Source organism: Phaenicophaeus curvirostris, chromosome 4 (assembly GCF_032191515.1).
Source record: "Phaenicophaeus curvirostris isolate KB17595 chromosome 4, BPBGC_Pcur_1.0, whole genome shotgun sequence".
Lineage (NCBI taxonomy): Eukaryota > Metazoa > Chordata > Aves > Cuculiformes > Cuculidae > Phaenicophaeus > Phaenicophaeus curvirostris.
In genome coordinates this window covers 38278795-38304911 of record NC_091395.1, presented here as the reverse complement: position 1 = coordinate 38304911, position 26117 = coordinate 38278795, and the positions used below count along the sequence as shown (strand labels likewise).

Below are 26117 nucleotides of genomic sequence, written 5' to 3'. Positions count from 1 at the left end.
GCTGTGTATTTATCAAGATAGGATACTTTCTTCAATTTTACATCTGACTTAAAGTACACAGATTCTTTTATAATGCAAATGCAATATTTCTTTCTGTTAACACACTTATCTTCAGTGTTTTTGGAAAAGGAGAAAATCACAGTATATAATAAATAAAAAGGGCAATCAGATCCATTCTGAAAATCTATGGTGGGATTAGCTTTAAACCATTTAACTCTTTGTTTGTCCAGCCCATATTTAAAGCTTTCTAGTGCTGGACATTTCATAACCATGTATAACAAACAGTTCTTTCCAAAACATGCCTCTATGAAGTTTTTGCCTCTTCTCCTCCTGCAGTACCAATTGTCCATTGTTTTTTTTCTGGGAGTTCTTTATGTAGTTGAAGCCTGTTCTTATATATCCCCTTCCTAGTCTTACCTTATGCAAGTTAAACCACCACAGGTTTTCAAGTGTTTTTGTACTGTGAGGTATTTCCTGAGTGTTCTGGCAAGGTGCAGTACCCAAAACTAGCCATTGTGATCCAGCAGGTTTATCAATTTTAAGTATGCAGCTGAGTATATTGTTCAACTTTCTTGTAACAGTGTGGTTTTGCTAACTCATGTTCAGCATATGATTACATAATGAAGTGACAAATGTGGAATACTACAGTAATTTCATTTGTTTAATACAAATACATTTTTCACAACAATAAGCAGATATATTACTTTTGTTTCCCTTACCTTCAGTCTTTCAGTACATATTCACCCACAAGAACATACAATTTTTCTTTTGTCAAAGAGAGGGAGTTAAACAAGTAACACAAACTCATAGTTCCAAATATTATACACAGTAAAATATTTTCATCATAGAGTAAGTTTCATTGCATTATCAGAAATTATAAATGGTTTGTTCTGCTGATAGGGAATTACTATGATTTTTTTCTACATAACAAAAATAAACACTGCTTTTAGATACTGCAGTGTATGAATGGCACAATTGGACTAGTTGAGAATCTTCGTAATGCTAATGATAGTCAAAAGTGGTATGTTTATGCCAGTTTGAAATAAACTTTGTAATGTTTATAACGTAAAACTGGAAAAGAAACATACATGTTCACAGGTTAAGAGTATCTATTTAAGATTCCAGATCTGATCTGACACCACACAACTTCTACCTACCTTCATTAAAACTTTGCTTAAACAAGAATGCAGATGAAGCTTTTCTCCCTAACGGCAGCTCAGAGCAAGGTTCTGCCCTTGTGGGTTTAGCCGGGCTAAATTCTGCTGTATCTGTTTTTGCCTGAGATGCACTGTTGGCTACACAGCTAGTTTGATACAGATCTTCATATGATATATCATTTTCATTAACAGTCTTAGAATGCATCTTAAAATTTGCAGTATGCCGGTTTGGTTTTGCAGGATAGAATCTTGTGGTCATCAAATTAATGCAGAAAATTGTGCTTTGTGTGGGAATAAAATAAACAAGGTTGATAAGCAGCTGTCTAGTGTCTGTATTTGTGCACCTTCCTTATTCATGCAGACCTGTAGCAAAGGCATGTTGGTGTGAATAGTTTCTTGTCCTCTTGAAGAGTAACTACCCTGCTTCAGAAACATATTCCAGATCTGCATGAAATCCCTGAAAGCGCTAGAATACCCAGTGCACCTAAGAAGAGAAAGTGATGCACGGGCTAATACTGTAATGCTTTAAAAGGTTAAAGATTGCTTCAAGCCTGCTGTAATCTCGCTTGCTACTGACTTGTCCCATTGTCTGCCTCAGCAGACGGATACTGTCCCATTTTGCTCCCTTTCCTGTTGTCCAAATTAGTACTTCAAAGGGAGAGGAGGAATTTCAACTGAAGTCTTTCTCTATTCTTGTATTTAACTAAGTGTAATCTCAGTTGCGTATGTAGTTTGAGATGAATGCCAAAATAGTGTTTCAAAGTTAAAGTCATCATTATAAAATGGCTTGTCTGTTCTGCTGCCGACTCTTCAGTGTATTTTTTAAAACATACAGTAATCTTTTTAGATGCTATAGGTCTGCTTTCAGAAGCATCAGGTATTTTTTTCATTGATTTGAATTTTACACTTGTGCAAGAATAATCAGTGTGAATTAGTCTCCAACAAACTGTCAAAGTAGGGGATAAAGTACTTTCAGCGGGTCATGATGCTACAGCACGTCAAGGAAAAAGCTTGCTTGTTCTTTGTAGTGGGGCTACTGTCACTTAGGAAGGAACTTTCTGATTATTTCAGACAGATCTTAGTTATCTTCCATAACTATGATCCTTGTCTGCCAGTTTTGCTGTGATTCATCAGGTTTTATTGTAAACATAATTCCAAACATTTAAGTACAGCTAGTCATTTTAAATGTTTCACTTTAGATATAATGAGATTAACTACTTATCAAGTAGTAGTAGATACACACTTTTAGAAACCCATGCCTTTGCAGAGTATCTTAAAAAGGTGCAGTTATGAGGCATTCCTTAATACTATAATGGATTGCTGAAGAATTTCAGAAGCCTCCTCTACAATTATAAACACATAAATGATTTGGTTACTCTTGTATGTGATTTCAAATGAGAAACTGCTCCAATTCCAATTTATAATTGTTTAACTGGATAGTTATTTTAGGTGAAAAGTGCATGTGATTTTGTGGAAAGAAACATTAATCAAACTCACCTGGAGTAACTTAGATCAAATATTAATATGGGCCTATACGAGCACCAGTATTTTGTGTCCTGCCTATCTAGATGCAAATCACTTAATCACAGCCAAATTACATGAGCAGTAATGGTCTGGTCAGATAAAAGACATATTTGTTGCCAATACAGCTACTTCCAGCATTTTTTGAGCCATAAGCCAGTTAACACATTCGGAAAGGAATGCCTAATATATAAACTTAGGCACAGCACCCTGTTTATTTGCAAGAATGGTATGATTCTGTTATTTAATTGTAGATGTTTGAAATTTACCATTAAAAATTGCAAGACTGCTGTAGAAGACTAGTTCACTGGCAATTATGGCAGATTTCCCCCTTCTAATGAAGCTGTGCTCTTCTGTCCTCTTTACTCTCCTTCTTTATTTGCTTTTTTGGCTTTTCCTCCTGTACCTAAATAAAACATCTAAAAAGAGCTTTTAACTTCTTTTTTTTAAACATAGATTATGTTCAGGCCCCAGAACTTGTCCACACTATACATAACTACTCCAAGTCAATACTTGCTGTTGTGTCCTGATGGTATCACAGGCATGAGAAGTGAATCACAAAACTGGTTCTTTATATATAAATTCACCCTGTTGGACACAGTATTATATCTACATTCATTTATCTATTGCACCCTTTGATGCTATTACACCTCATTTTTATATGAGAATGCTCAGAACACAAAGTTAACAACTGAACTGTTGAATCTCTAACACCTCGAGTACAGCTGTACAGAGGGAAACCCTCCATATGTTTTTTTCACTTGGGAAGATAAAAACTAACTTTTCAGAACAAAGAAAGAAAAACTCTTAGGATATGTAGTTATATTCCTTTATGTCTAACCTTCAGTAAAATGAATCTTAAAAATCAGAACCAAAAATGACCTCAATCTTCCCTATGCGTCATCCTTTTTTAGATTTTTCATAAGATGTAATTTACTTTTGTGTGATTCTGCAGTAAACTTTTTTTTCATTTACAGCTCTGCCTCAAAACTCTGTATATTCAATTAATGCCTAATTCATTATTGCAAAGTAAAGTAAACAGCTGACCTGCTATTCTAAACCCATATCTACATTCTCTCCTTCCTGTGCTTGTTTTGCTGACAGCTACACTTAAAAAAAAAAATACCTGTAGCTTATGAACACAAATTGGAATTCCTTACTTTCCAAAAATTCAGGCATATTTAAAAATAATGCTACTTTTCAAACGTTTCAAATATCCTTAGTTCATGCAGCTGCCCAAACAGTCAGGCTCCACTGCAGTCACATGAATATGTGTTACCATGAGACTTAGTGAATGCTGCAATAGAGCTAACAGCTTTATATGCTTCGTTTCAGTTACTGAATATAACTTGAATGGTACCCTTTTGCAGTGTAGGTTTAAGAAGATAAACAGCAAATACAACTTCTAGTAGTAAACAGAGGAAAGGTTTGGTTTTGCTTTCTGTAAACAAAATGATTATATCAGGTCTGTTTCTACCTTCTCAGCCATCCAATTAAAAGAAAAAAAGTTGTCTTGTCATGTTGGTTTGGCATTGTCTGTTAAACCTGTTCTCTACTGCACTTTCTACACTTCCACTTTCACTACATTTGCTGACTAGTTGAGAAACTACTTCACGAACGGTCACACTCCAAACAGTAACAAGTTGCATTGCTGGATCCATTTTCCTTGTAGAGTCTTGGGCATTGTGGGGTTTTCTGAGTTTATTAACTGAAAAAAGCACAGTCATTTCCACTCTCTTTTAGCATTTGTAGTGCAGAAAACACTACGCCTTTTTCTGCAAGGAATAAACAATGCCGTCACTGTCAAACTGGCATGACCTCAGATGTCATTTCTTCAGCTGCTGGCTGAGAGTTTGTACCTGTCTGTGCTACTGGCACCACCACTGCATCCTTGACGTCTGAAGTCTGAGTGCATGAATTCTTCTCCTCCAGTTTTTTGGCAGTGTCTGGGCAGTTCTGAACAAAGATCACTCTATTATAGGCTTTCAACCTGCGCCACAGCTGAACATAAACCTTACACTGCACGTACATGAAGACCAGGCCCCCTGTGAATCCAATGGCCACCACTACGAGTTTTGTCCAAAATGGCCATTCAAGGACACCTTCAAAATAAAAAAAGGTTACATTTATTACCATTGTTATACGTTAAATACCAAGTATTATGCTGCAATAAAATATTCTGAAAAGAAGTCACTTGCTAAAAATTCCCAGGTATGTACACGCTATTGCAGCAGTTGTGACTCAAGTAGAGAATAGCAGCAGTTTCCCAGAGGCTACTCAAGAAACCACATCTGTCTCCCAATTTTAACTGATTTTACTACAATTTGGTCAAATAAGAAATGCAAGGCCACTCTCACAAAGGGATAGTGTATGCTTGATGCAGTCAAACCCAAAACATTTTACTGTTCTTCAATAATATGTCCATTTTCAATAGCTTGTTTAAGCAAAAATACAAGGTAATTCTATACCTAGATATATTTTATACATATTCAACAACAATTATTTTTTCTTAATTGTGCAAGAAGCATGACGCTGTTTAGTGTACCTAGAACACCATTGCTTAATTATTACCTGGTCCTAGATTCATCCTGAAGCCAGGGTACAGTTAAAAAACTAGTGGAAAGGTCTATCTCCTGCATCACCTGCCTTTGCTAGCCTCTTTTCCTGCTGTCTGTGAAACACCCCTGAACACATCTATCAGAAAGCAGAACTTACTTGTATTGCTATGTACTGAAAAAGTATCTTCAAAGGATTTGGTGTGTCGGTTCTTACTTTTTTTCACAGCACTGATCAATCACATTGATATTTACAGAAAAAATATACGGCTGATAATACAAAAAGGTAAAAATGAGAGCATTTGAACTTATTTATGATATGAATAATGGTAAAATTATTTGCTTTGACCTAAATGTGGTCTTCAGATCTTAATAGAATGTTGTATTAAGAACAGCCTTCTCATTAATTCATACCATTGCATCTTTTTTCAGGCATTCAGTAGCTTAGACGAACAGCTACCAGCCTTCCTCTTACACATTGCCTCATCACATGTAAAGATTAAATACTAAACAAAAGAGTCAGTGCTTAAGTAGGTGTCAGTGCTTAAGCTGTCAGTCTGAACAATCTGAACAGGTTTGTTGGTCCTACGTGGAAGGCTTTGAATAACATTCTGCTCATGGAGTGTAGTATTTGAGGTTGCTTGCAAATGCTGCATTCAGCCACTAGTGATCTATTGCAACTTGGTGATATTTGTGACTTTTACACAGGGAAGAAATTTCTGCCACAGGCAGGAAAGCAATCTGCATTCCTCTGGGACTCAGCAGGAGAGCTTCAGTGAGGAGCCACTCTTGACTCCTAGACTTGGTAACCTGGACTCCTCAAAAGCAAGTCTTTACTTTAGCCAACTATGTAAGTCTCATGAATCTAGGAATCCCCTTTAGTGTTAACATGCAGGAACTGAGGAACTGGGTTTTTAAATAAACAAATAGAGACCAGAAGAATATTAGTTGTTGCAAAGCACACAAAATGTTTGAAGTAGCTGTAGCTTTCCCTGTCATGGTAACTGTTTAGTAGTACTTAGAAACGGTAACAATGCATTAAAGTGCTGGTGCTCATTAATTATTTTTTTTTTAATTTGCAGCAAAATGAATGCATGCAAAGACCAAGTAAAACACTTTGTGACTCCCTAATCCCTATTACTCTAGTTAGTTGAACTTGTCTGGGACAATTCTATATTCTTTTACAAATTGTTTACTCTGCCTTTTTTCAATGCCCTGTTCCTGTGACAAATGTAAGTAACAAAGAACACTTTGTTAAGGTGTCATATCCAATGGTGTGTTTTTTCCTCCAACACCACCCTGCCTCTCCCCCCCCGACCCCCCGCCTTTAATAAGTGTTTTTAAAAATCACCCTCTCTTTCTTGGTCATAAGTATGAAAACAGTATGGTTTGCATCTCACTAAGCCCCATCAGAGGGTAATGACACTTAGAACCAGCAGCCACAGCTGGAGCACTATGCTCAGAAGTAAGAGGTTCAGCTTTCCTTGAGAGTATCTTCCGCCTCTTGGCAGATAAGATGTGCTGCTGCTGCTTCCATGGTAATACAAGAAATATCTTTTTTTTGCTTAACTAGTATGTCACCACGAATTTTGTACCTTTCAGTATAATCCAGGATGGCCATATTTTCACAGACTCAAGTTTTATTAGGAGAGACAAAGTCTAGACCCCTTTCTTACACAAAATTAATAAACAGATGAATAGAGTTAGATTTAAAATGGAATAATTTCCACATACTCTATGTATAGTGCAAAAAGAAACCTACTAATATCAATCATGCATTTTGTTACAAACTTCCAGTTGGGTTTTCAGTATCTCCACAGATGGAGATTCCACATCCTCTCTGTTCCAGTGTTTGATCACCTTCACCATAAACACAACTGGAACATGGACACTGACAGTGAAATACTACTCAAAAGGACACAGGAATGTTTTTCCATGGTACTTAAGTTCCACGTGAAGGACTAACACAACTGGAGTATGGTCCCTTGGGAGTTCATATTAGAAAGCTTGTTGATATCCTTGCTCTACAGGATATCAAGGTTCAAGTGAGTAATACAAATTAATTGCTATTTTATGACCTAAACTTGCACTGAGCTGTTTGAATTTGACTCATCTTTTTGTCTGAGCTTTATAAATATCTGGATAATGAGAGATTAACCTAGGAAGAACCAGCAGGCTAGTTAAGCTGTTGTACTGATTACAGTAAGTAGAGGTCTCTCTGCAGGGGCATAACATAAGCCTTTAACACTGATGTATTCATTACTTCTGCATTAAAACATTTTATGTAGACATGTACCAGTGAACTGTTATTTAACAACAGAATATGACTGGTTACTGGCCTTTCAAAGCCATCCATTGCATTATAAACAAGACTGAAGAAGGTAAAAGATACTTACCGTTATCATTGCCTTGCTTAATTTCCTCAGCAGTTCTATCAATTAGAACATACAATGACCAAACAACACAGGTAATTGCAATGACGTGGAATGTGACTGAACAAACTATTTTCCTCCTCTCACTTGTTGTCATCTGTAGTTTCTCCCACTATATTTTTTTTTTAAAAAAGTAATAAAAAAAAAAATCAGACTTGTAAAATTTTACAGTAAACCAAGCAGGCCATTCTGGCCCTATCTATCAAAACCCCAAGAAGTAATAAAATTAACAAACCCTTTTATTTTGATAAAACACATTACAGCAGTATATGCATTGTCACTGTAAAATTCATAATGATCTCATTTCCACAGATTCAGAGAAATAGAGTTGTGTTCTGTTGCTGTCTGCTTGTGAATGAAAACAAGTAATTTCATTGCAGTACAGCCATAACATGTTAACAGACAGGTAAAAAGCTGACTATTTATTTTACCTTTACCCGTTGCACACTTCTGGTGATGGGAGAAGAAAAAGCCCTAACATTAGCTTGCAACAAACTCTTCTCAGTTGCTTAAAATTAGAGAGACACAGTTGTGGAACAATTATCCCATAAAATAAAAGCATAAGAAAGGCAACTGCATTGAGGACTAAATTCAATAAACTTGAAAGCATGATTATGTGGAAATGATCGTACATGATAGCAGTCAAACAGCCTCAGTAACACAAGAAGGATCTCCCAGGCACGTTTGTGAATTATGACACTAAATCCATTATATGTTTGTGAATTACGGCACTAAATCCTAGCTTAGCCTATTTTAAGATGAAATAGGCTGTTCTCTGCACTTGAACAATGCAACTCAAGGCATTTTTTTTAATCTTACTTCTGAAGACATCATTTCTTTCAGCATTTCTTTCAAATAAAACCTTTCTCTAGTAAAATGTTTGCCTTCAAAAACAGATGAAAGAATATGGCATTTAAAAGCAAAAAGCCTCAATTCTGATGAATAATCTCCGAGTTGGTCACTACCATCAGACAAATGAAACAAGTACAAACTTCAACTCAACATTGCCACCTCGCTGCAGCCGTGCTGATGGAAGACGGAACTGTGCTTCAGCATTCAAGCCACAGCACTGACCACCAGCACAGCACAGCTGCTCCTCCACTTACACGTATCTTTAGTACACAGGGGCTGCAGCCCCTCACAGTTGCCTGATGCTAAATCTGGATCAATAACCCTACCCACTTCAGAGCACTGAGGTGATATAAATTTACTTTGAAGCTATGAATTTGGCTTTTTTTTACTTTCCTTGGGTTTTTCTTTTGTCAGCTGGGTTTTGGGGGTTTAATTTAGTTTTGTGTTTGTTGTGTTGGTTGGTTTTTTGTTGTTTTTTTTTTTTAATTTTGGTTTTGGGAAATAACAAATTTCCCTAAATTACTTATGGCTAATATTGGAGATGGTGTCTAAGCTAGATGCTCAGACTTTAACCTGAACCAATACAGTTGTTCTTTTAGTCCGAGCACTATTTGCTGTCTAGTCACATTTTGAAAGAACACAACTGCAATAAAAGCTGAGGAATGTCAATGCAATGTCACCAAGAGGACTAATGCTCAGAAATGCTCCTTCCCACCATTTAGCTTTAGAGCAGGCTATATTGGGCCAAACAAATTTCTTTCTCTAAGGGCATTTAAAGCTTGCATGTTTCAGAGTTGTCCCCCCAAAACACCCATCTCTGGAGCATTTCCTAGTCCCTGCCAGAATTTTACAAACATAAGGCTTAAATAACTGTTTAGAAGAACTGAAATATCTCCTGAATAATACAGAAAGAGATAGAGATAGCAGTTTATTTACCAGCTGATTTCAGTTTCTGATACATCTACTTAAGAGTGAAAACTAAACTTACTGGGTTTTGTATGGCAATCTGAAAAAAATGGGAGGCATTAAGAAAAAGAAATAAAACAAAAAAACCCCAGAATGTTATATTCGTTGTGGTTCATGTTGTTAGTACTCAGTGATCAGACCAGACAGACTGTAGCATTATCATCACCATCTTATCATATGAGTACAGTCACCAGGTTACACCAGGTTACGCAGCACTTGACCTGCATTCATTTTGCTGTGAAAATTCAATTCAGGCTTGCAACAGCTTTTCTTTCCAAAGAAAAAACTTGTCTTTGTCCAGATGAAAGGAAGGATTTTACCATAACCTTTCACTTACCTGTGAATGCTTTGTGAGACATAAATGCTGAATATAAAGAAGAAGGAGCTGTGCTCTTAAACAGAAATTCTCTGTCATCTCAACTCTGATGCTAGACTTTTTAGTCTCCTGGAGCAAATATTCTGTGATAAATTTTCATTATCATGCGTACCTCCAGTCTTGTAGTCATTTTACTCTCTGTAATGTATGCAAAAGCCTTAGAGCGTTGATCTGAATGCCCAGTCAAATTTTCTTCATATGGAATTTTAAAGTCAAAGATGAATGCTGGTCCCACTACTCTAAATTTAAACATTTTTCGGCGAAAAAACAAGACAAAAAAAATTACCGAAAGGCAAGATAGATAAATAAAGGAACAAGCTTACAAACTTCTGCTGAAATTTACAAGAAAGGTGTATCAGGAGAGTGAGCTAGCAGAAATGGGCTAAGGTAGGCCTTTTTTTTGTAACATCCCATGACCAAATCCAGCCAGAAAGCAAGCCAAGGCTTACCGGACTCTGCTTCCTCTCTCTGGCCCCTTAGCTTCTTCCACAGGAGAGCATGCCTGTGTGTCTATTCTATGCACATTACCACACCAGAAATAAGCTGGCTAGCAGAAGACCAGGAAAGGCCACCAGGGCTTGGGTGGTTTTGGAACTGGAAGACTGTGCAGAGCACCTTGCACTCCCAGCTAGGATACAAAAAAGGAACAAGAAACAAGGAGAGACTCCTGCTCAGATGGGCAGATGTAGGGGGATCAGAGTATTCAGGCATAGTTTACAGCTCTTAGTGTCTCCCAAAGCTACACCTCTAGTTTGCTCTGTTCTAGGTGTAGTTCTAGTTCTCCACTAAACTACAGCCATGATGGGCTGAGCTCAGAAGGGGAAATTCAATTTACATTTGTGCTCTACTCCTGCTGATCCCTGTGGTACCTGAGATAATTTTCCTCTCCCACTCATGTATTCTAGCTTGGTCAAAAAGACGATATTATGTAAAAAGTCTAGGGCAGCTCTCCGCGACCATCTCTCTACAACCAACTCTCTGCAAGGCAAGTCTACACAGCCAAGTCTGTGTGGGGAGCCCCAAACCCTAATCCTAGCCTTAACAGAAACTGTAACTGTAAGCATAATCCTAACCCTAATCCCTCCTGCATAAAGTTGGCTGAATGGAGGGTCAGCTGTGTTGTCCAGCTGTCCCACAGAGAGTTATCTGCCACAGAGCACTGGCCATAAAGAGTTGTCTCTTTCCACTATGTGATTACTGTTACTCTGTACTGATGAGCAATGTTAGTAAGTAAGACAGAAATTTAAGTTGCCCTGAAGCAAAAAAGTGCAATTCAGTATTTTAGGATTTTTTTACAATAGGCTTAAATCGAAAATTTAACTGTTAATGTTAGCACAGACTTGCTTGGATTAAAGCACAGTTATGTGAAATAAAAATTGCTTGAAAATCCATAGCAAAGGCTATAAGACAACAATGTATTGAACAGTGAAAGCATCAGCCCCTTTTATTAGTGCTTTATAGTCCAGGACTTGATATGGCTTAAAGTTGGGTGGGTAAGTTTGGCAGGTGCTACCATGTCATGCAGTGCATTAATGCCTCCTTAATCACTGATAAATTCACCTCTGCTGAATTTTGAAGCTTCTGCAGTTCTCATGGTCCTCTACATCCATGACGGCAAGATAAAATTAATCTGCATCATGTTTTATGATTTTTTTTAGTGATATAGAAATATGTACCACTAGTCAGTTAATGACACTGTGACGTGCTATGGACAAGAATATCAGATGCCACCAAGAACAGAAAATAGAACAGAACTTTTACACATAGAAGTAAGTGTCTAGATGCGATTTTCCTTGGAAACTTATATGTTAATACTGGAGATAGGAAGGAGAGAAAGAAATGGAAGAGTGTAGCAGCCAGAGGAAACATTTATAATGACTTGCAAATCATTGAGTCACTAATTTGATAGACAAACACTGTAGGTTTTGTCCAGTTTCCTCTGAAGCACCCCTTTGCTGTCATACATCTCGATTGTCACCACCCACAGATTGCTTAATCCTGGCAGCAATACAAACACAGACTGGAAATTATCACAGACACAGATAGTTAAATGTCCTGCAAATGCAAGCAATCACATGAATACTATTACGCTTCACAGAACATGTAAGCTAAAACACTTTGTAACGTCTAACAGACACCTTTTGCACGTCACCAAACAAATCCACAATGCACCAATATGAATTCTAAGGAAAAAGCTTGAAATATCCCCAGCCCCCTTCTTAGTTTCCGAATAAGTTTTGTGAATCTTACACTTGCACTGTGCTCTGCAAACCACTGGATGGTGGTAGGAGACTATCTACCTGCTTCAGACATTCCTGCTAAGAAACCAAAATAAACTGTCAGAGGAAAGATGCTGGACTATAAATGTGATCAGAAACGCTCCTCCCACCCCAGCTACTACCTACAGTTACTTCCAAAATATGATATGCACCTCAGTCTGAATTCCTATGCTTTACTGAAGTTTGTAATAATCTTGAAAGAGGCAGCTGCAAAACAGTACCCTGTTCTAGGCTTCTACCTCATGTTTTGCTTTTGTTTCTTAAAGGCTAACTTACTCTGAAACTTAAAGAGAATGATTACAGATTTCATAACCCACTCTTGCAATTACAAAATGTAGTCATGAGCCTTCTGGGCAAAGAAAAAGAAATTAAAAAAGGAAAAAAAAATAGCCTACTCGCATGAAACATCTAAATCATATGTAGCCAACCACTTCCCTTTCCTGTAACAGTCTGAGAAAATCTGTGATATTTATTTTAAAGGACCAAAATTTGCCTCCCTGCATGTCACTTCTAATAAAAGAGCGGTTAATCAAATAGATCGTCTGTGGATGTGGGGATGCTGCTTCATATCCTAAAGATCCCTATACAGCCTCTCTTCTTACAGGCAGAAGTAAATCTGCAATTTTAATTCCCTCACATAAGATTTCTGCAAAGTGGTTTCATAATGGCCCAATGCAGAACCAAAAGTTTCACGTTGCTCATGCAAAAGTTGTTACCACACCACAGAATTGAACTCTGCAATCTTTGCCGCTTGTGCTTTCCCCCACCTTCCGACTGTAGGTTTTACTGTTCGCCTGCCCCCATCCACCATTTTGTCTTTGCATGTTGTCTCCTGTTAGTGGTAATCTTCTGTCACATTGTCCACAAAACTCTGCCTACAAATACTTTCTGAAGCAACTCTACAGCTACTGCAGGTTTGCAGATTCACACCTTTACCACCAAAAGTCTTTCTGTTCCGGGGGCTCATCACTGAAGATGCCAAACTGAAGGTGAAGCTAATGGGCTGCTTTGCAACCAACATGCTATGAATGCTTGGACTTCTAACTTCTGGGTATTTTCAGAAACCCTATTTTTAAAAAATGTACATAAGAATGCCTGACAGGGGAATCTGGTATGGGCATAACACTGCAAATATTAAATATTTTTCCTGTTCTGACATTTTTCTCCGTATCCATCATTTAGAACAAAAGTAATGTAAACAGCACCCACAGCTGTAAGGACTCCTTCTGCACTCCCCAAGAGCTATATGCACTGTTTCCTGAATTCTTTTTACAACCTAATGAAAGACCTTGAGCAAACCTCTACCTTGAAATAATCACGCCTGCAAAATGAAGGCTAAAATTATTTTCTAGGGGCTGTTGTAAAAACTGCACTCTGCACACTGACTAGGAAAACTGCAGAAAAACATCTTTCTTATCTCAAACGAGGCCTGAAGGATCTAGCCAGCACTTTTGAAAAAAGCTCTTAAGAACTGGAGCAGTGCATGAAGGAAGTGAGCTGAGCAGTGAAAATATGTCAGTAGTCTGAACATGTAGCTCAGAGTTATATATTTTTGGTGGTTTATGAAGGGTTTTCTGGTTGCTCATTGCAGTAATAATTGGCTCAGGCTCCACAGCAAAACTGTTCACTACTATAAACCTACCAGGTGGAGGAAAGCAATTGCAATGGTAGTTTGCAGGAATGGAATTTGTGCAGTGGGTGGAGGAGGAAAAAAATAATAGTAATAAAGGACAACAGGGCTCCAGACATATCAGGAAAATAAAACAGACTCGCGAAGATTTGAAATATCAATGACAGAGGAGACTTCAAACCTTGTAATACGCATAAATGCATTCTGGAGCACTCTGTGCCATCTAAACAACATGTGGTTACAGCCTGTGCCTGAGCGGCTGCATCTTAAATAAAGAGAAGGCATGCCTCACTGCAACCTGCCCCAAGACAAGAAGCCCTCCTTCTACAGTCCAACAGAATGTGGCAGGTCTGATAGCACAGGTTTGGGGGCATGGAAACATCTCCTCCATGTTCTTTTCTCCAAACACACTCAGAGCACGTTCAAAGAGGAAGAACCAAGGAGGTTCACAGAAAACACAAAAAACATATTTGTCGTTGCCCTTTCTCAAAAGGTACAACCCAGAGAAGAAACTATTGTAAGGCTCAAGAATAGAAGACCAGAATTAGACCCCTGCTACATGAGCCACTGAACACAAAAAATAAAATTAATTTTAAATATTCCATGTTGTATGGTGCATCATACAGCCATATCTATGCATAAACTTACCTTGATCTAGTTAGCGCATTAGATGAAGGTACAAACTCTTCTCTGGTAAACCTGTCAGAAGTTTACCTAAAATCTGTTTCTGTCCCCAAGCGACCCTAAACAAACCTGGCTGGAATTCAAATGAATATCTGTGGTGTATTTAAAATACCTATTAAAAGTTTCAAACTGAATCAGAAATTGGTTTATTTCTAAAGACAGACACACTAATTCACTTTTATGTGACAGGCATGTCTAGTGTGATAAAATAAAAAAGTAATAAAAAAAATCTCACCTTAAGAGTACTATCTGCAATGATCTAATAACTCAGTTTTATCACAATTGAGACAACACTAAATTTCTTTTTTAAGTGACAGATAGAAGAGCTGGACTTAAGTAATAATCAGTATGCACTCTTCACAAACATACAATTTTTAGCTCTGTATGTCATCAATTAGAAGGCCCTTAAAAGTGTAAAATACAGGTATTAAATAATTTGAGAAGATAATTTCTAAAATGAAGTAGCTGTTTTTGCAGTCTGGAAGTGCTATTGAGAATACTTGTCATTTAGCACCCAGAACAACTTCAGTACCTGCATCCTAATCACTCCAACACAGGCTAAACAAAAAAATGCTGCGCTTTGGAAATGCAGGAATCCACAGACCACATGTCCTTCCAACCAATACTCTGTCTCAGACACAGGCCAACACCAGATGCTTCATAGAAACATGCAAGAAACCCAATGGCAAGTAATTATAGCATAATCTCTCCATATTGGGAGTTTTTTCCTAGCTCCCACCTGCTAGAAATTATTTTACATCAATATATAGAAGGTGAAAGTACTCTACAAAGTGTTTACTTTCCAAGCATCCTCGCTGAACACTGAAACAACATTAATGAATTCTTTGTTCAATAGAGGTCTACATGATCAGCCTTCATTACCATCAAGAACTTCCCTTTTGCAATTGTTGTTTCTTTTCTTCCATTGCAAGCTATTTAAGGAAAGGCTCACTATCTCCTAGCACAGTACGCTTCAGCTACCTTATCTAGTATAAAAGTATAATCCTGACAGATAAACTGCAGGTGAAACATTAAACCACTGTTCAGTAGTGAACTATCACCATAATGTTAACCCATGGGAAATGTCTGGTACTAAGAATGAGACCTAGGCATATGCCTTTATTACTCAAAAACCAAGCTACATGTGGGCAACCCACAACGAAGCAAGGAAAAAAGAGATAAAATCTACATCTCCACTTTCATCACACTTAGTCAAGAACAGAAGCAGATGACACTGTTACCTGCTCTCTGTACAATATTTCTGTAATCTGTCTATCGAAAGGCTCTAGCTTCCCACTTTTATTATCTTTGCAGCTAGTCATACCGGTCTGTCTACACTTTAAAAAAAAAAGCAGCACACCTAATTGAAGGCATGACATTTTCCTCCAGTCACTAAGTAGCAAATGACTGTAAATCACAGTTCAGCTCTCAAACAAATTAGACACACACAAAAAGTCCACTAAAAATCAATTAATCAATCTAACTACCATAATACAAAGCAGATATCATAATTTTGCTGCAAGGCCATTTAAGCTGAAATTTCATTTTCTAACCAAAGCAGGTGGGGTGCTGCATTTTGTGTTCTGTACTTTATGGGCAATTCAAGAGCAGCCAAGACTCGTGCTCAATGATGGATTTGAGATGGTTTATGCAGGGTCAAAGCAACCACGAGTCCACTACAGCAGCCATAACAAAGCATCTCTCAACAGTCTGTGCCAGAGTCTCTGTCTTCAAATGCCAAGCAGCATTGGCTCCCTTTGCACATATGTTTTTTGGTCCTTAATAGCATGATGGTTGTGGATAGAAGGCTGGAATAGCACGGTAGAAATAGGAAAAGGAGAGAAATTAGACAGAAAGGTGGATAAAGCAACATGCTGATGATCACGATCCCATTCCACACTTGTGCACCTCTCCACTTTCTTTGGTCCTGTCCAATTAAACTGAAATTTCTCTGAAGAATTGCTTCCTTAGGTACCTAAGAGATAGTTATAGTATATGATCACAGTTTTGTTAGAGTCTCTAGCTGAATCACCTTTTCTTCGGTATTCATCACACTGTTTCATTTTCTTGATATCAGATTGTCTAGCCTGCTGAGAAGTATTTTGAAGCATGCATTAGCATTTGACATTAGCTTTGACGAAATAAAACTAGTGACACTTGAAAAGCTATATCAACAAATATAATTTCTATTTATTTAGCTGTATTTATCAGTGATGTACAGAGTCTTCTCCAGGAGTTACAAGAGAATATTAGTTATCCCACCTTTGACGTAGAAAATGATTTCCACTTAAGTTTGCCTTCTCATAGACCAGCGCAAGCAGGAAAATTCTCATTAATGCCTTGTACTAAATAAGCTTGGCCTTTTTTGTTTGCTGATCATGTCCTTGGTTCTCTCATTTCATATATTAGTAATTTAAACACTCTTTTCACTATGTAAAATTCCTTAGAGTTCTAATTTGTATCTTACAGAATCAAAACCTAAAGCCTGGAGAACTTGCTGTGCAATCTGACCTACAGAAGGGTATTTTACATTGCTACAGTCCAAAGCCCTTCAGCATCATGCATCATAACAAGAACAGAGAGTTTAGCAGCAAGTGAAGGAAGGAAGGGTACAAATATACCTTTGAATCCTAATTGTTAGAAAAGGACTACAGTTGACTGGAAACAGACAGCAGCCATATCTGAAAGTCACTGAACGTAACCATCTGGTACTGTTGGATGGAGCACCAAGAATATCTTACATGCCTTTTTATCTCATTTTCTATCCTTCACTTTTATAGATCAAAGATGTTTTTCTCAACTTATTGTGTCCACCTACCATCACTAAATTAATAATACAAGTGAACTTGAACACTAATTCTTTTTACATGGTTGTTATTATCTTCTTGAAGTTGTAAGAGCAACTGACCTACATCACATAGAAACTTGACTTCTGAGCTTCCCTTAACCAAATCATACTTAATCATTACAGACATGTGGCTTGGTATAAAGGTGCTTGTATACAAAACCCCTGCTATTTTACAATACATTTTTGTTTGAACATATCTAGATGTATGTTATTGTTGTGACTATATATATACAGTATATATGTATATGTTTGAATTGTCACATAACAAAGATTAAAAACATGAGCTGATGTGCTTCACTGTCAATAAATATGACCTTAGCAAGAATCCTGATTTCCCAATGAACAGCTACAGTCACCTTCTTTCTTTTCATTTTCTAACAAGACAGACTCTTTTGATCCAATTAAATAAAAATGGAAAAGGAGAAGTTCACGCTCAGGGAAGACTATAGTAATTAACACAAAACCACAGGCTAGTGTCCTGGCAAAGAGCTGAGGTAAGGTACTCATTCTGAAAGACCTCCAACAAATGCCACACATTCCAGTTTTGCCACACATTCCAGTTTTGCCTCATACAAACTGGAGCAGATGAATAAAGATCTGAGTAATTCCTGGAGGAAAAGATTCTTTTTCTTCAAGTAATTTTAATAAAATGCTACAAGAATAAAATTAAATTAACACTAAAAATTATAAAATATACTGATTAAACTGATAATTAGCTCATTTGATAGTAGTTTGGATCAAATACCGTATTGTTATGTTCAAGAGAACACCAATATATTAAAGAGAAGTCATTTTTTGCATGTGTTCCACCAACATGTGAGCATCAGCCTGTGAACAAAAACTCAGGTCAGATCATTCTCACATCAGTAGGTTGCAGGCAAAATAAATTTGAGGTAAATAACTACAGAAAAATTTTATGCGTCAGTTATGTGAGACATTAATACATACATTAATCAGATCATGAATAGCAGCACAGTGCCATTAGAGCTGGTAAAATCCCTAGATTCAAAATTAAACAATACAAATGGTGCTTTACAGAAGTCCATGAATAAAAATGACTAGTTTAGGTCAATAGCTGGATTGATTATGCTCTTTACATTTTATATTACTAGCTATATGTTTTGTGTCAGAGCACCATTCAATTTACATTCTCTTTAGCTGTAAAGCCAGTATCAAGAGATTCTACTAATTATTTTCAATAATTATTTTCAATTGCTCTATTATAATTATTGATGAGATCAATCTGTAAAATAGAACACTGAAAGAGCTGAAATAAAAAATGAAAAGGAGAACTTAAGTTTTTAAAAAACAAGTGAGCTGCAGGATGCGGCAGGATCCTCTAAATAAAATGAAACCATTTGATGAAAGTTATATTTGTATAACAGCTTAGACCAAATTGTTTATTTCAGCCTCAGAAATCACAGAAGGATTAGTACCTCTCAGAGTTCACGTTCCCAGTTCTGTGGAATAGTGGATAACACCACTAATACCCAGAGGTGGACCATCCTTTGAATTCCCTTTGCTTTTGTAAATGCTACCAAGAAGCAGAAGTAGCAAATTTGGTTACTAACAGCTAATTAGAAGAGGAAATAGTTTTCATTTCATTTTCTGGTATATGATTTTTAGTTTGCTTCTTAAAAGAATGAAGTCTAAAGAAATGACAATATAATCATCTTGTTCTGCCTCCAGGAAGGATGCTGCACATGGGAGTGTCCCAGCAAAGCATCATAGTAAGATTGCTTTTTGCAAGCCTAAGGGTATGTTATGAGGGTTTCAAGGTATGAGGCACAAGAAGTCAGAATCTCTCATGAGAAGTCCATGAAACTGCTGTGTGAAATAAAGTTATGTTGAATAGAAGAGAAAATAAAAACAGAAATGGAAAGATAACCTAAATTGTACCACTTTGAGAACGCTGAGATCTAAAATCCTTGTTATGGCAGAAAATGCAAGACAACTTTACTCTGCAAACTACAGCATACTATCTCTATACAGAAAAATCAGCAATAATGTTTTATTATGGTCTCTCAAAAAATAGGAATACATCTGTCTGAACAAAGTAGTCCTTTGCATCCTTGAGGCATCACAATAGGATATAAATGTTGTAGAATTATTTTTACTTTAAAAGCTTTAATATACACATTCTCCCTTGAGCACAAAGTTATTCACTGTAATGACATGATAGCCAATAAGAAAGTAATAGCTTTGTGCCTTTGTGCATACTCTCGAAGTGTCTGACCCCACATATTACAAGAAATTATTTGAGGCTAGTGATGTTTTGAGACAGTTTACTGGAAGAAAGAAAACACCAGAGCCAGTTGCCTAGACAACGCTGTGTAGCTGCACCAGAAATCAAAAGGAAATGTAGGATATTCTTCTGTGTTAAGGACTGCAAAGTATTCACTAAATTGGGTTAAAAGGGAAATAATTCCCTAGCAAGTCTATGTTACCTGACCTACGTACTATTAGCTATCACTTCTTATCATGAGCCTTATTAGAAACCTGATGAAAAAGCCAGATGGTTCATACTTCACAGCATAGGGCAATAAAAAGTAAACAACAAGCGATACAGTAACGAGTGCTCAAAGTTTCTTTTTTTTTCCTGGGAGACTCTGTAGGTCACTTCTGGTTCTGAGAGTCTACTCTGGGAACAAGTGGTTTCTCATGGCGACCACTTATGACTTCATTGCAGGATTTCAAAAAGATGTCTCTGCAGGCTACATCACTTTCAGCAGTGAACACCATATTCTTAATAAGGAATGTAAATACAAATTATCCAGCTAGAATGGAAACAAAAATAAATCAACACTCTTCACATATTTTGCTGTCAATTAATTCATCATGCATGATACCATGTTTTATAAAAAAAAAAAAAGAGATTTATCCACAGAGCATCCAGTTATGAATTGATTCCTCCAGGCAGTCATCTTTTAAAATGTATTCTTTCTATAGATCTGTGTTGAACACAGAAAAGGGAGCTGAACCTAGCTCTCACATATTAGCTAACAGCTGTAACAATGGGATTCACAGTTCCGCAGGTGAAAACAGTTTTATAAAAAAAGGCACCCTATACAGTTTTAACTCCAATAGAGGGAGGAAAAGCAGATGTGTCCCTGATCCAGAGTGAAATATTAATTCTGGGAGAGAAATGGGTCTTAAGTATTCACTTTAGACTTTCATTTTGCCTATCACAGCTCTCAAAGCAGCATTCTGATTTTCTTCTGTCACTTTATTTTTTTTTAAGATGTCTGTGGAATTGTTGATTTCTGTGCCTTAAGGCTGGGCATTACCCCATAGATTGTCCATTGTTCAAATCCTACCTCTTAATTGGTTATACAGCTTCTAATGATCCTACTGGTCTTGTTGCAGAGTATCATTAACCTACTGCAGTAAAAGTAAATATTTGCTTTTGATTCAATAGTTAAATCAGCATCATACCAAATAGTTGAAATCTTCCCCGAACTGATTTAATCACTTAAACACTAACTCTGACAACAAATGGGGCACTGAAATGCTTGAAATGGGTTTTGCTTCGTATGGAAATTGGAGTTAGCCAGTTCTATACCTTCTCTCTAGGACCTAAATACACTTCTCTGCCCGGTTATCTCCAGCTAGAAGTTAAGCCTTTGAATCCTGCAAGGGAGTTAAAGCTGGCATGGACGGTTTATCACTCTTATTACAATCTGCTTATTTATAAAATAAATCATGCCAAGCAGAGAGACAGCATTTATTCTTTCTCTTCTAGTGACAGCATCTGAGTACACAAGTTCCACAGAGTTTAAGGGTGTAAAACCCAGACAGATACCAGATATCAGCACCTCACATCAGATTTAGAACTGCAAGTTATCAGTTTATAAACAAATGCAGGATACAAGAGAAGTAAACACATAGGAGATATACGTACACATTCAAAATAAACAAGATCAAGTTTCTTTTATTATCAGTATTGTAAGATTGGGTTTTCTTTTGTTTAACTTAACAAGAGCTTATCATACTGTTCTAAAAGAACAGTCTCGATCCTTTATTTTTAAAAGGGAGAAATTCAGATACCCTGTCAATCAGAAAGAAAATCATCTTCAACTGGTAGGTAATGCTTTCTTAAAAATATCAGTTTGCTGTTTCTTAATGACCAAGAGTAACTACGAGGTAACAATGTGCAATACTGCTTATCCCTCACATAAACAAGACATTATTTATAAATTATTTCAAAGATAAAACAAAATCAGGAGAGAAAATAGACGTATCTGACACCACAGAATAGTCTGTTAATATAATGCTTCAAAGTAAAACATCTCATCAGATACCAGACATCTTAAATAGACAACAAAATTTAAATAGGAAAAGTATTTTGAAGTATAGTAAGATACCGTGGAGAAATCTCAATTTGAAAACATTTCTGCATTTTAAGCATCTTTTAATTTGACATTTTTAATCCATTTCATACTCACAGTATTTACATTCAGTTCCCATTTCTACTATGCTTCAAACAGCAAATTCAAGAGATATGAAATGCAGATGCTACTTTACCAGGATTACATCCTCTTTAAAGAAGAAGTGATTTTCTCAGGATGAAGCTATTACGTGAAGGAGTTCAATAAGGAACTCACACAAGCTTCTTGCAACTTTCTATGATAAATGAAGTCACTTTATAAATGAGAAATTCTACATTATGGATTGCAAATGCTGAAAACTAAAGCTGCAAGTGCAATTGTATTATTTATAATCATTGATAGACATAACAGAGACCACAGGAAATAAAACAAACACACCAAGTAAAGCTTAATATTTAATTTCTACATTTATATTTAGCCAACTTATTCAATCTGCTCAAATATATGGAACACTTGCAATGCCTGTTAAGTAACGCTTAAAATTATTACTTCAATGCAAAGACTCACTAAAATGACTAAACTAAGTTTTATTTGATGATGTCTGGAGCTTTTAGGGATGATGTAATTAAACAACTGTTGCATACTGGCACAAGCCTATTGATTTAATAGAGGTATTTTGATTTGTGCTAATATAGTATGTTGCACATTGTCCCCTATGGGTGCTAACAGCTGTATGACACCATGTTCAAACATGCTTTTTCTATAAATCCCTATACTTCGATAAAAAACTGTTAGGAAACATTGAGGGTGTACGAAAGCCTGAAGTATGAATAAAGATGGTAAGTCAGCAATTGAATCAAATAGTTTGTTCGATATTTAAATTCTGCTTTTGTGATACTGCAAAACCAAAAATATAGATACCTGTAATTAATTTCTGTGGTCTATAATTTTTCCCTTCAAGAGATCAGTGGTTGTAGCGTTACAAAGGTATTATGATAAAATTCATCATAATGAAGCAATGCAGAATCAAGAACCAGACTCTAGAATCTCACAGCATGGGTAAGATAGAGATTGAAAACTCAAAACTTGTTGAGAGACATGGCCCTTTCATTTGTACAATGCCAACCATAATCCAGATTTAACAGACTACCACAAACTTCTCCAATGTGAGTCCTTCCCATGGGCTGCAGTTCCTCATGAACAGCTCCAATGTGGGTCTTCTCCACAGGGTGCAGTCCTTTAGGAGCATACTGCTGTAGCATGGATCCCCCATGGAGCCACAGGTCCTACCAGAAAACCTTCTCCAGCATGGGCTTCCCACAGGGTTACAGCCTCCTTTGGACATCAGCCTGCTCTGATACAAGCTCCTGCACAGGCTGCAGGTGGCTATCTGTTCCACGAATAACCTCCATGGGCTGTAGAGGGACAGCCTGCCTTACCATGGTCTTCACAAAGGGATGCAGGGGAATCTCTGTTCCAGCACCTGGAACACGTCCTCCCCTGCTTCACCGATCTTGGTGTCTGCAGGGCTGTTTCTCTCACGTATTCTCACTCCTCCTTCCTGGCTGCTGTTGCACAGCAGTTTTTTTTCTATTCTTAAATATGTCATCCCAGAGGTGCTACCACTATCAGAGATGCGCTCAGCCTTGGCCACTGGCAGGTCTGTTTCGGAGCAGGCTGGCATGGGCTTTGTTGGACATGGAGGAAGGTTCTAGCAGCTTCTCACAGAAGCCACCCCTGCAGCCACCCTGCTACTAAAGCCATGCCAGGCAAACCCAATGCAGGATTCCATTCATTTCTTTCACTTAACAAAAAAACAGGGGCACAGGGCAGCAATGACAACACACACACATTAAAAGTGCCTACCTCTGATATCAACAGTTACGCACATTTTTCACTCCTTTTCTCCTTGGATGCTATAAATTTTACTTCCAGGTTTTTTTAAGACTTTCTATTATCTAATGCAACCAAGAAGAGGCTGTTGTTAAAAATACTGCTGTCGGCATATTCTCTTGGCTGCTGCAAGCGTATTTGTTAGATGGAAGGAGAAAGCAATTTGTGTTGAAAATAGAAATGCACATAACAAGGAAAAAAAAAGTATGCTACAGGTAAAGGATTTCACACAATTATCTTCATCCAGTCACATTACCTAAAATTTATCTGCTATTACTAAAAACTAAGTCAATATAACTTTTTAGCCATCATTTTTTATTTACATCTGTTCCAATTTCCAGTCTACCTGGCACTTGAGAACTGTGTCCTTTCCTATCACATGCTTTGCTTGTCAAATAAATCCAAACTCTCTTCAAAAGTGTTTTATCATCAGGGACTTAATAGATAATTTCTCTGGAGAGAAATTGAGATGAGAAGGAATTTCATTTGCTCTCCTTTCTCTCAACTGCAACTGGTGTAACACTGACAAAAACAAAATCTCTTTTGCCATCTAAACACTACTACATGTGCATACACAAGTTACAAACTAATAGTTTCTTCATGTTTTTCAATCGCTTTCACAATGAAATTTATTTTAAATCAAAACTTTCCATGTTCTAGATTGACTCACACATCAAAGATGCAACAAAACCCCCAAAGGATGAAAGTAGTTTTAGAGAAAAATCAGAGGAGAAATGACTGACTCCAAAGAAAACAAACCCACATATATTTAACAAACTCTTCACCTTCCCTATACTGATAACCTACATACCATTAAATTGATTTATCCTGGAAAACAGATGAGCGCAGATAACATATATTTGATTTTCAGGATGCAAGGTCATCCTGTAGTCTAGATTCCATTAACTAATCTTAATGTACAAGTGATTAATTTGCCCATAACAGTTAGAACAGATGCAGCTAAATTGATTGACTGTATTACTTCATAATTGTTGTCTCCATATTGGCATCATTCTCAACCAGAGGTTATGGGCTCAGTGTAAGAACCGGTCTGTGTTATTCAGGACCTGAAGGTGATGAGTAAGGTTTCTTTGTGGCTTAAAAATAAGCAGATCAGCCAATAACAACAAGCTGAATAGAGATAAAAATTCTAAATACAAAACCTCATTTTTTGTGCATTTATATTGCATGTGGGGTAAAAGAGAGTCTTTAGTCAAAACTCTCTGCTGCTGTAAATTAACTAAGGTAAATGTAGAAATAAAAACATTGAGACTGATTTAACAACAGCAAATACAATGTCAGTTTGGACAGACAGATGTTTCTTTAATTGCGCCAGTATTTTGCACGGCCGTTCTGGTCATTTGACTCTCGAGTGCAATTAAATTAAAAAGCATCATACCTTCCGCAGTGGTTTGAGCTTGGTCTCCATTATAAAGTCGTACTTGCAGAGTTCACAACAGCGCGTGTCTGAGCTCTTAATCCACTGGTGCAGGCAGGCTTGATGAACAAAGCGCAGGGTCCCTGTGCAGCGACATGGTGTGATGAGGGGACTTTCATCATCTCCCTCACAGTGACAGATTCTGACAGGAAGGACAGCAAGAGCTAGTAAGACAACTTGCCAACCAGCAATGCAAAGGCACTGTTTTATTTACACTGCTTTTCCATTTTCAGACTTGACATTCATAAGACGCCAAGTATATGACCTTTCAGATCGAGGCCTTGTTCCATTCTGCCACTTAGCAATTTCTTTCCACTTACTTATTTCTCTTTGAATTTGCTACGTGGTCTGAAAGTGAAACAATAGAAATAACACTGTTTTCCCCTTTTATGCATAGGAAAACCTTTAAAACAAATACCACTGCTCTTTCTAGAAGTTGAATAGTTCTTGGTCTGTAAGTAATGTCAATAAAATACTTAAAGCCAGCAGAATCTAATCCCAAACTGAAAATAACCACTATGAAAAGTACAAAAAGTTCCTAGGATAAATTTTTGGAGTTACACCGTTAAAAGGATTAGAGAATAGTTATGAGTGCTCTGGAGTAACGCATATGGCACAGCATACACACACATGCACACACATTTTAGAAGGCAGGTATTAAAAAGTCATGGTCTTTCCTCTTTTTCATTCCTCACTGTCCCATTGAAGCAGTTTTTTGTTATGTGGAAAACAAAAACTACAGCTGTAAGCAGACCCGAAGGTAGTGGTTGCTCCCAGAACTGTTGTTACCTTGTAATGCAATACAGAGCTTTTCATGTTGTAGTTTTACATAAAGTGATCAGTGTCCTACCATCACAATCTTATAGGTTTCTTCTGCAACACATGCCCAAATGTCTTGGTGATCTTTCCCTCTTCCAGACAGAGTCCTGATCATATCAGGAAAACATTCATGCATAGAAACCAATGACAGCTTTATGGGGCAGAGGAAACTCTACAGTAAACAGAAGGCTTAGTCAAACATCTGAAGTGAAGGAAATTCACATTAACAAAGAGTAACTCCCTCCCATTCCCACTGCAGAAAACCACAAAAAAGGACCCAAACCTTAATCAATGTGCTAAGAGTCAAACTGATAGAGGACGAAGAGGGAGGGAAGCTTA

The 26117-nt window shown here is 37.2% G+C and overlaps 1 protein-coding gene across 10 annotated transcripts in view; it reads right to left on the bottom strand.

Annotated features, from left to right (window-relative positions):
* Positions 1-647: 647 nt before the first annotated feature.
* The window catches only part of MARCHF1 (membrane associated ring-CH-type finger 1), a 235509-nt gene continuing 210039 nt past the window's right edge, over positions 648-26117 (bottom strand). For all 10 annotated transcript variants that reach the window (XM_069855813.1, XM_069855815.1, XM_069855820.1 and 7 more), the window contains 3 exons: positions 24921-25101; positions 7630-7777; positions 648-4780 (listed from right to left, as the gene is read on the bottom strand). In XM_069855813.1, coding sequence (XP_069711914.1) covers positions 4482-4780; positions 7630-7777; positions 24921-25101 — 628 coding nt within the window. In that variant the 3' untranslated portion in view covers positions 648-4481. The remainder of the gene's footprint in view (positions 4781-7629; positions 7778-24920; positions 25102-26117) is intronic.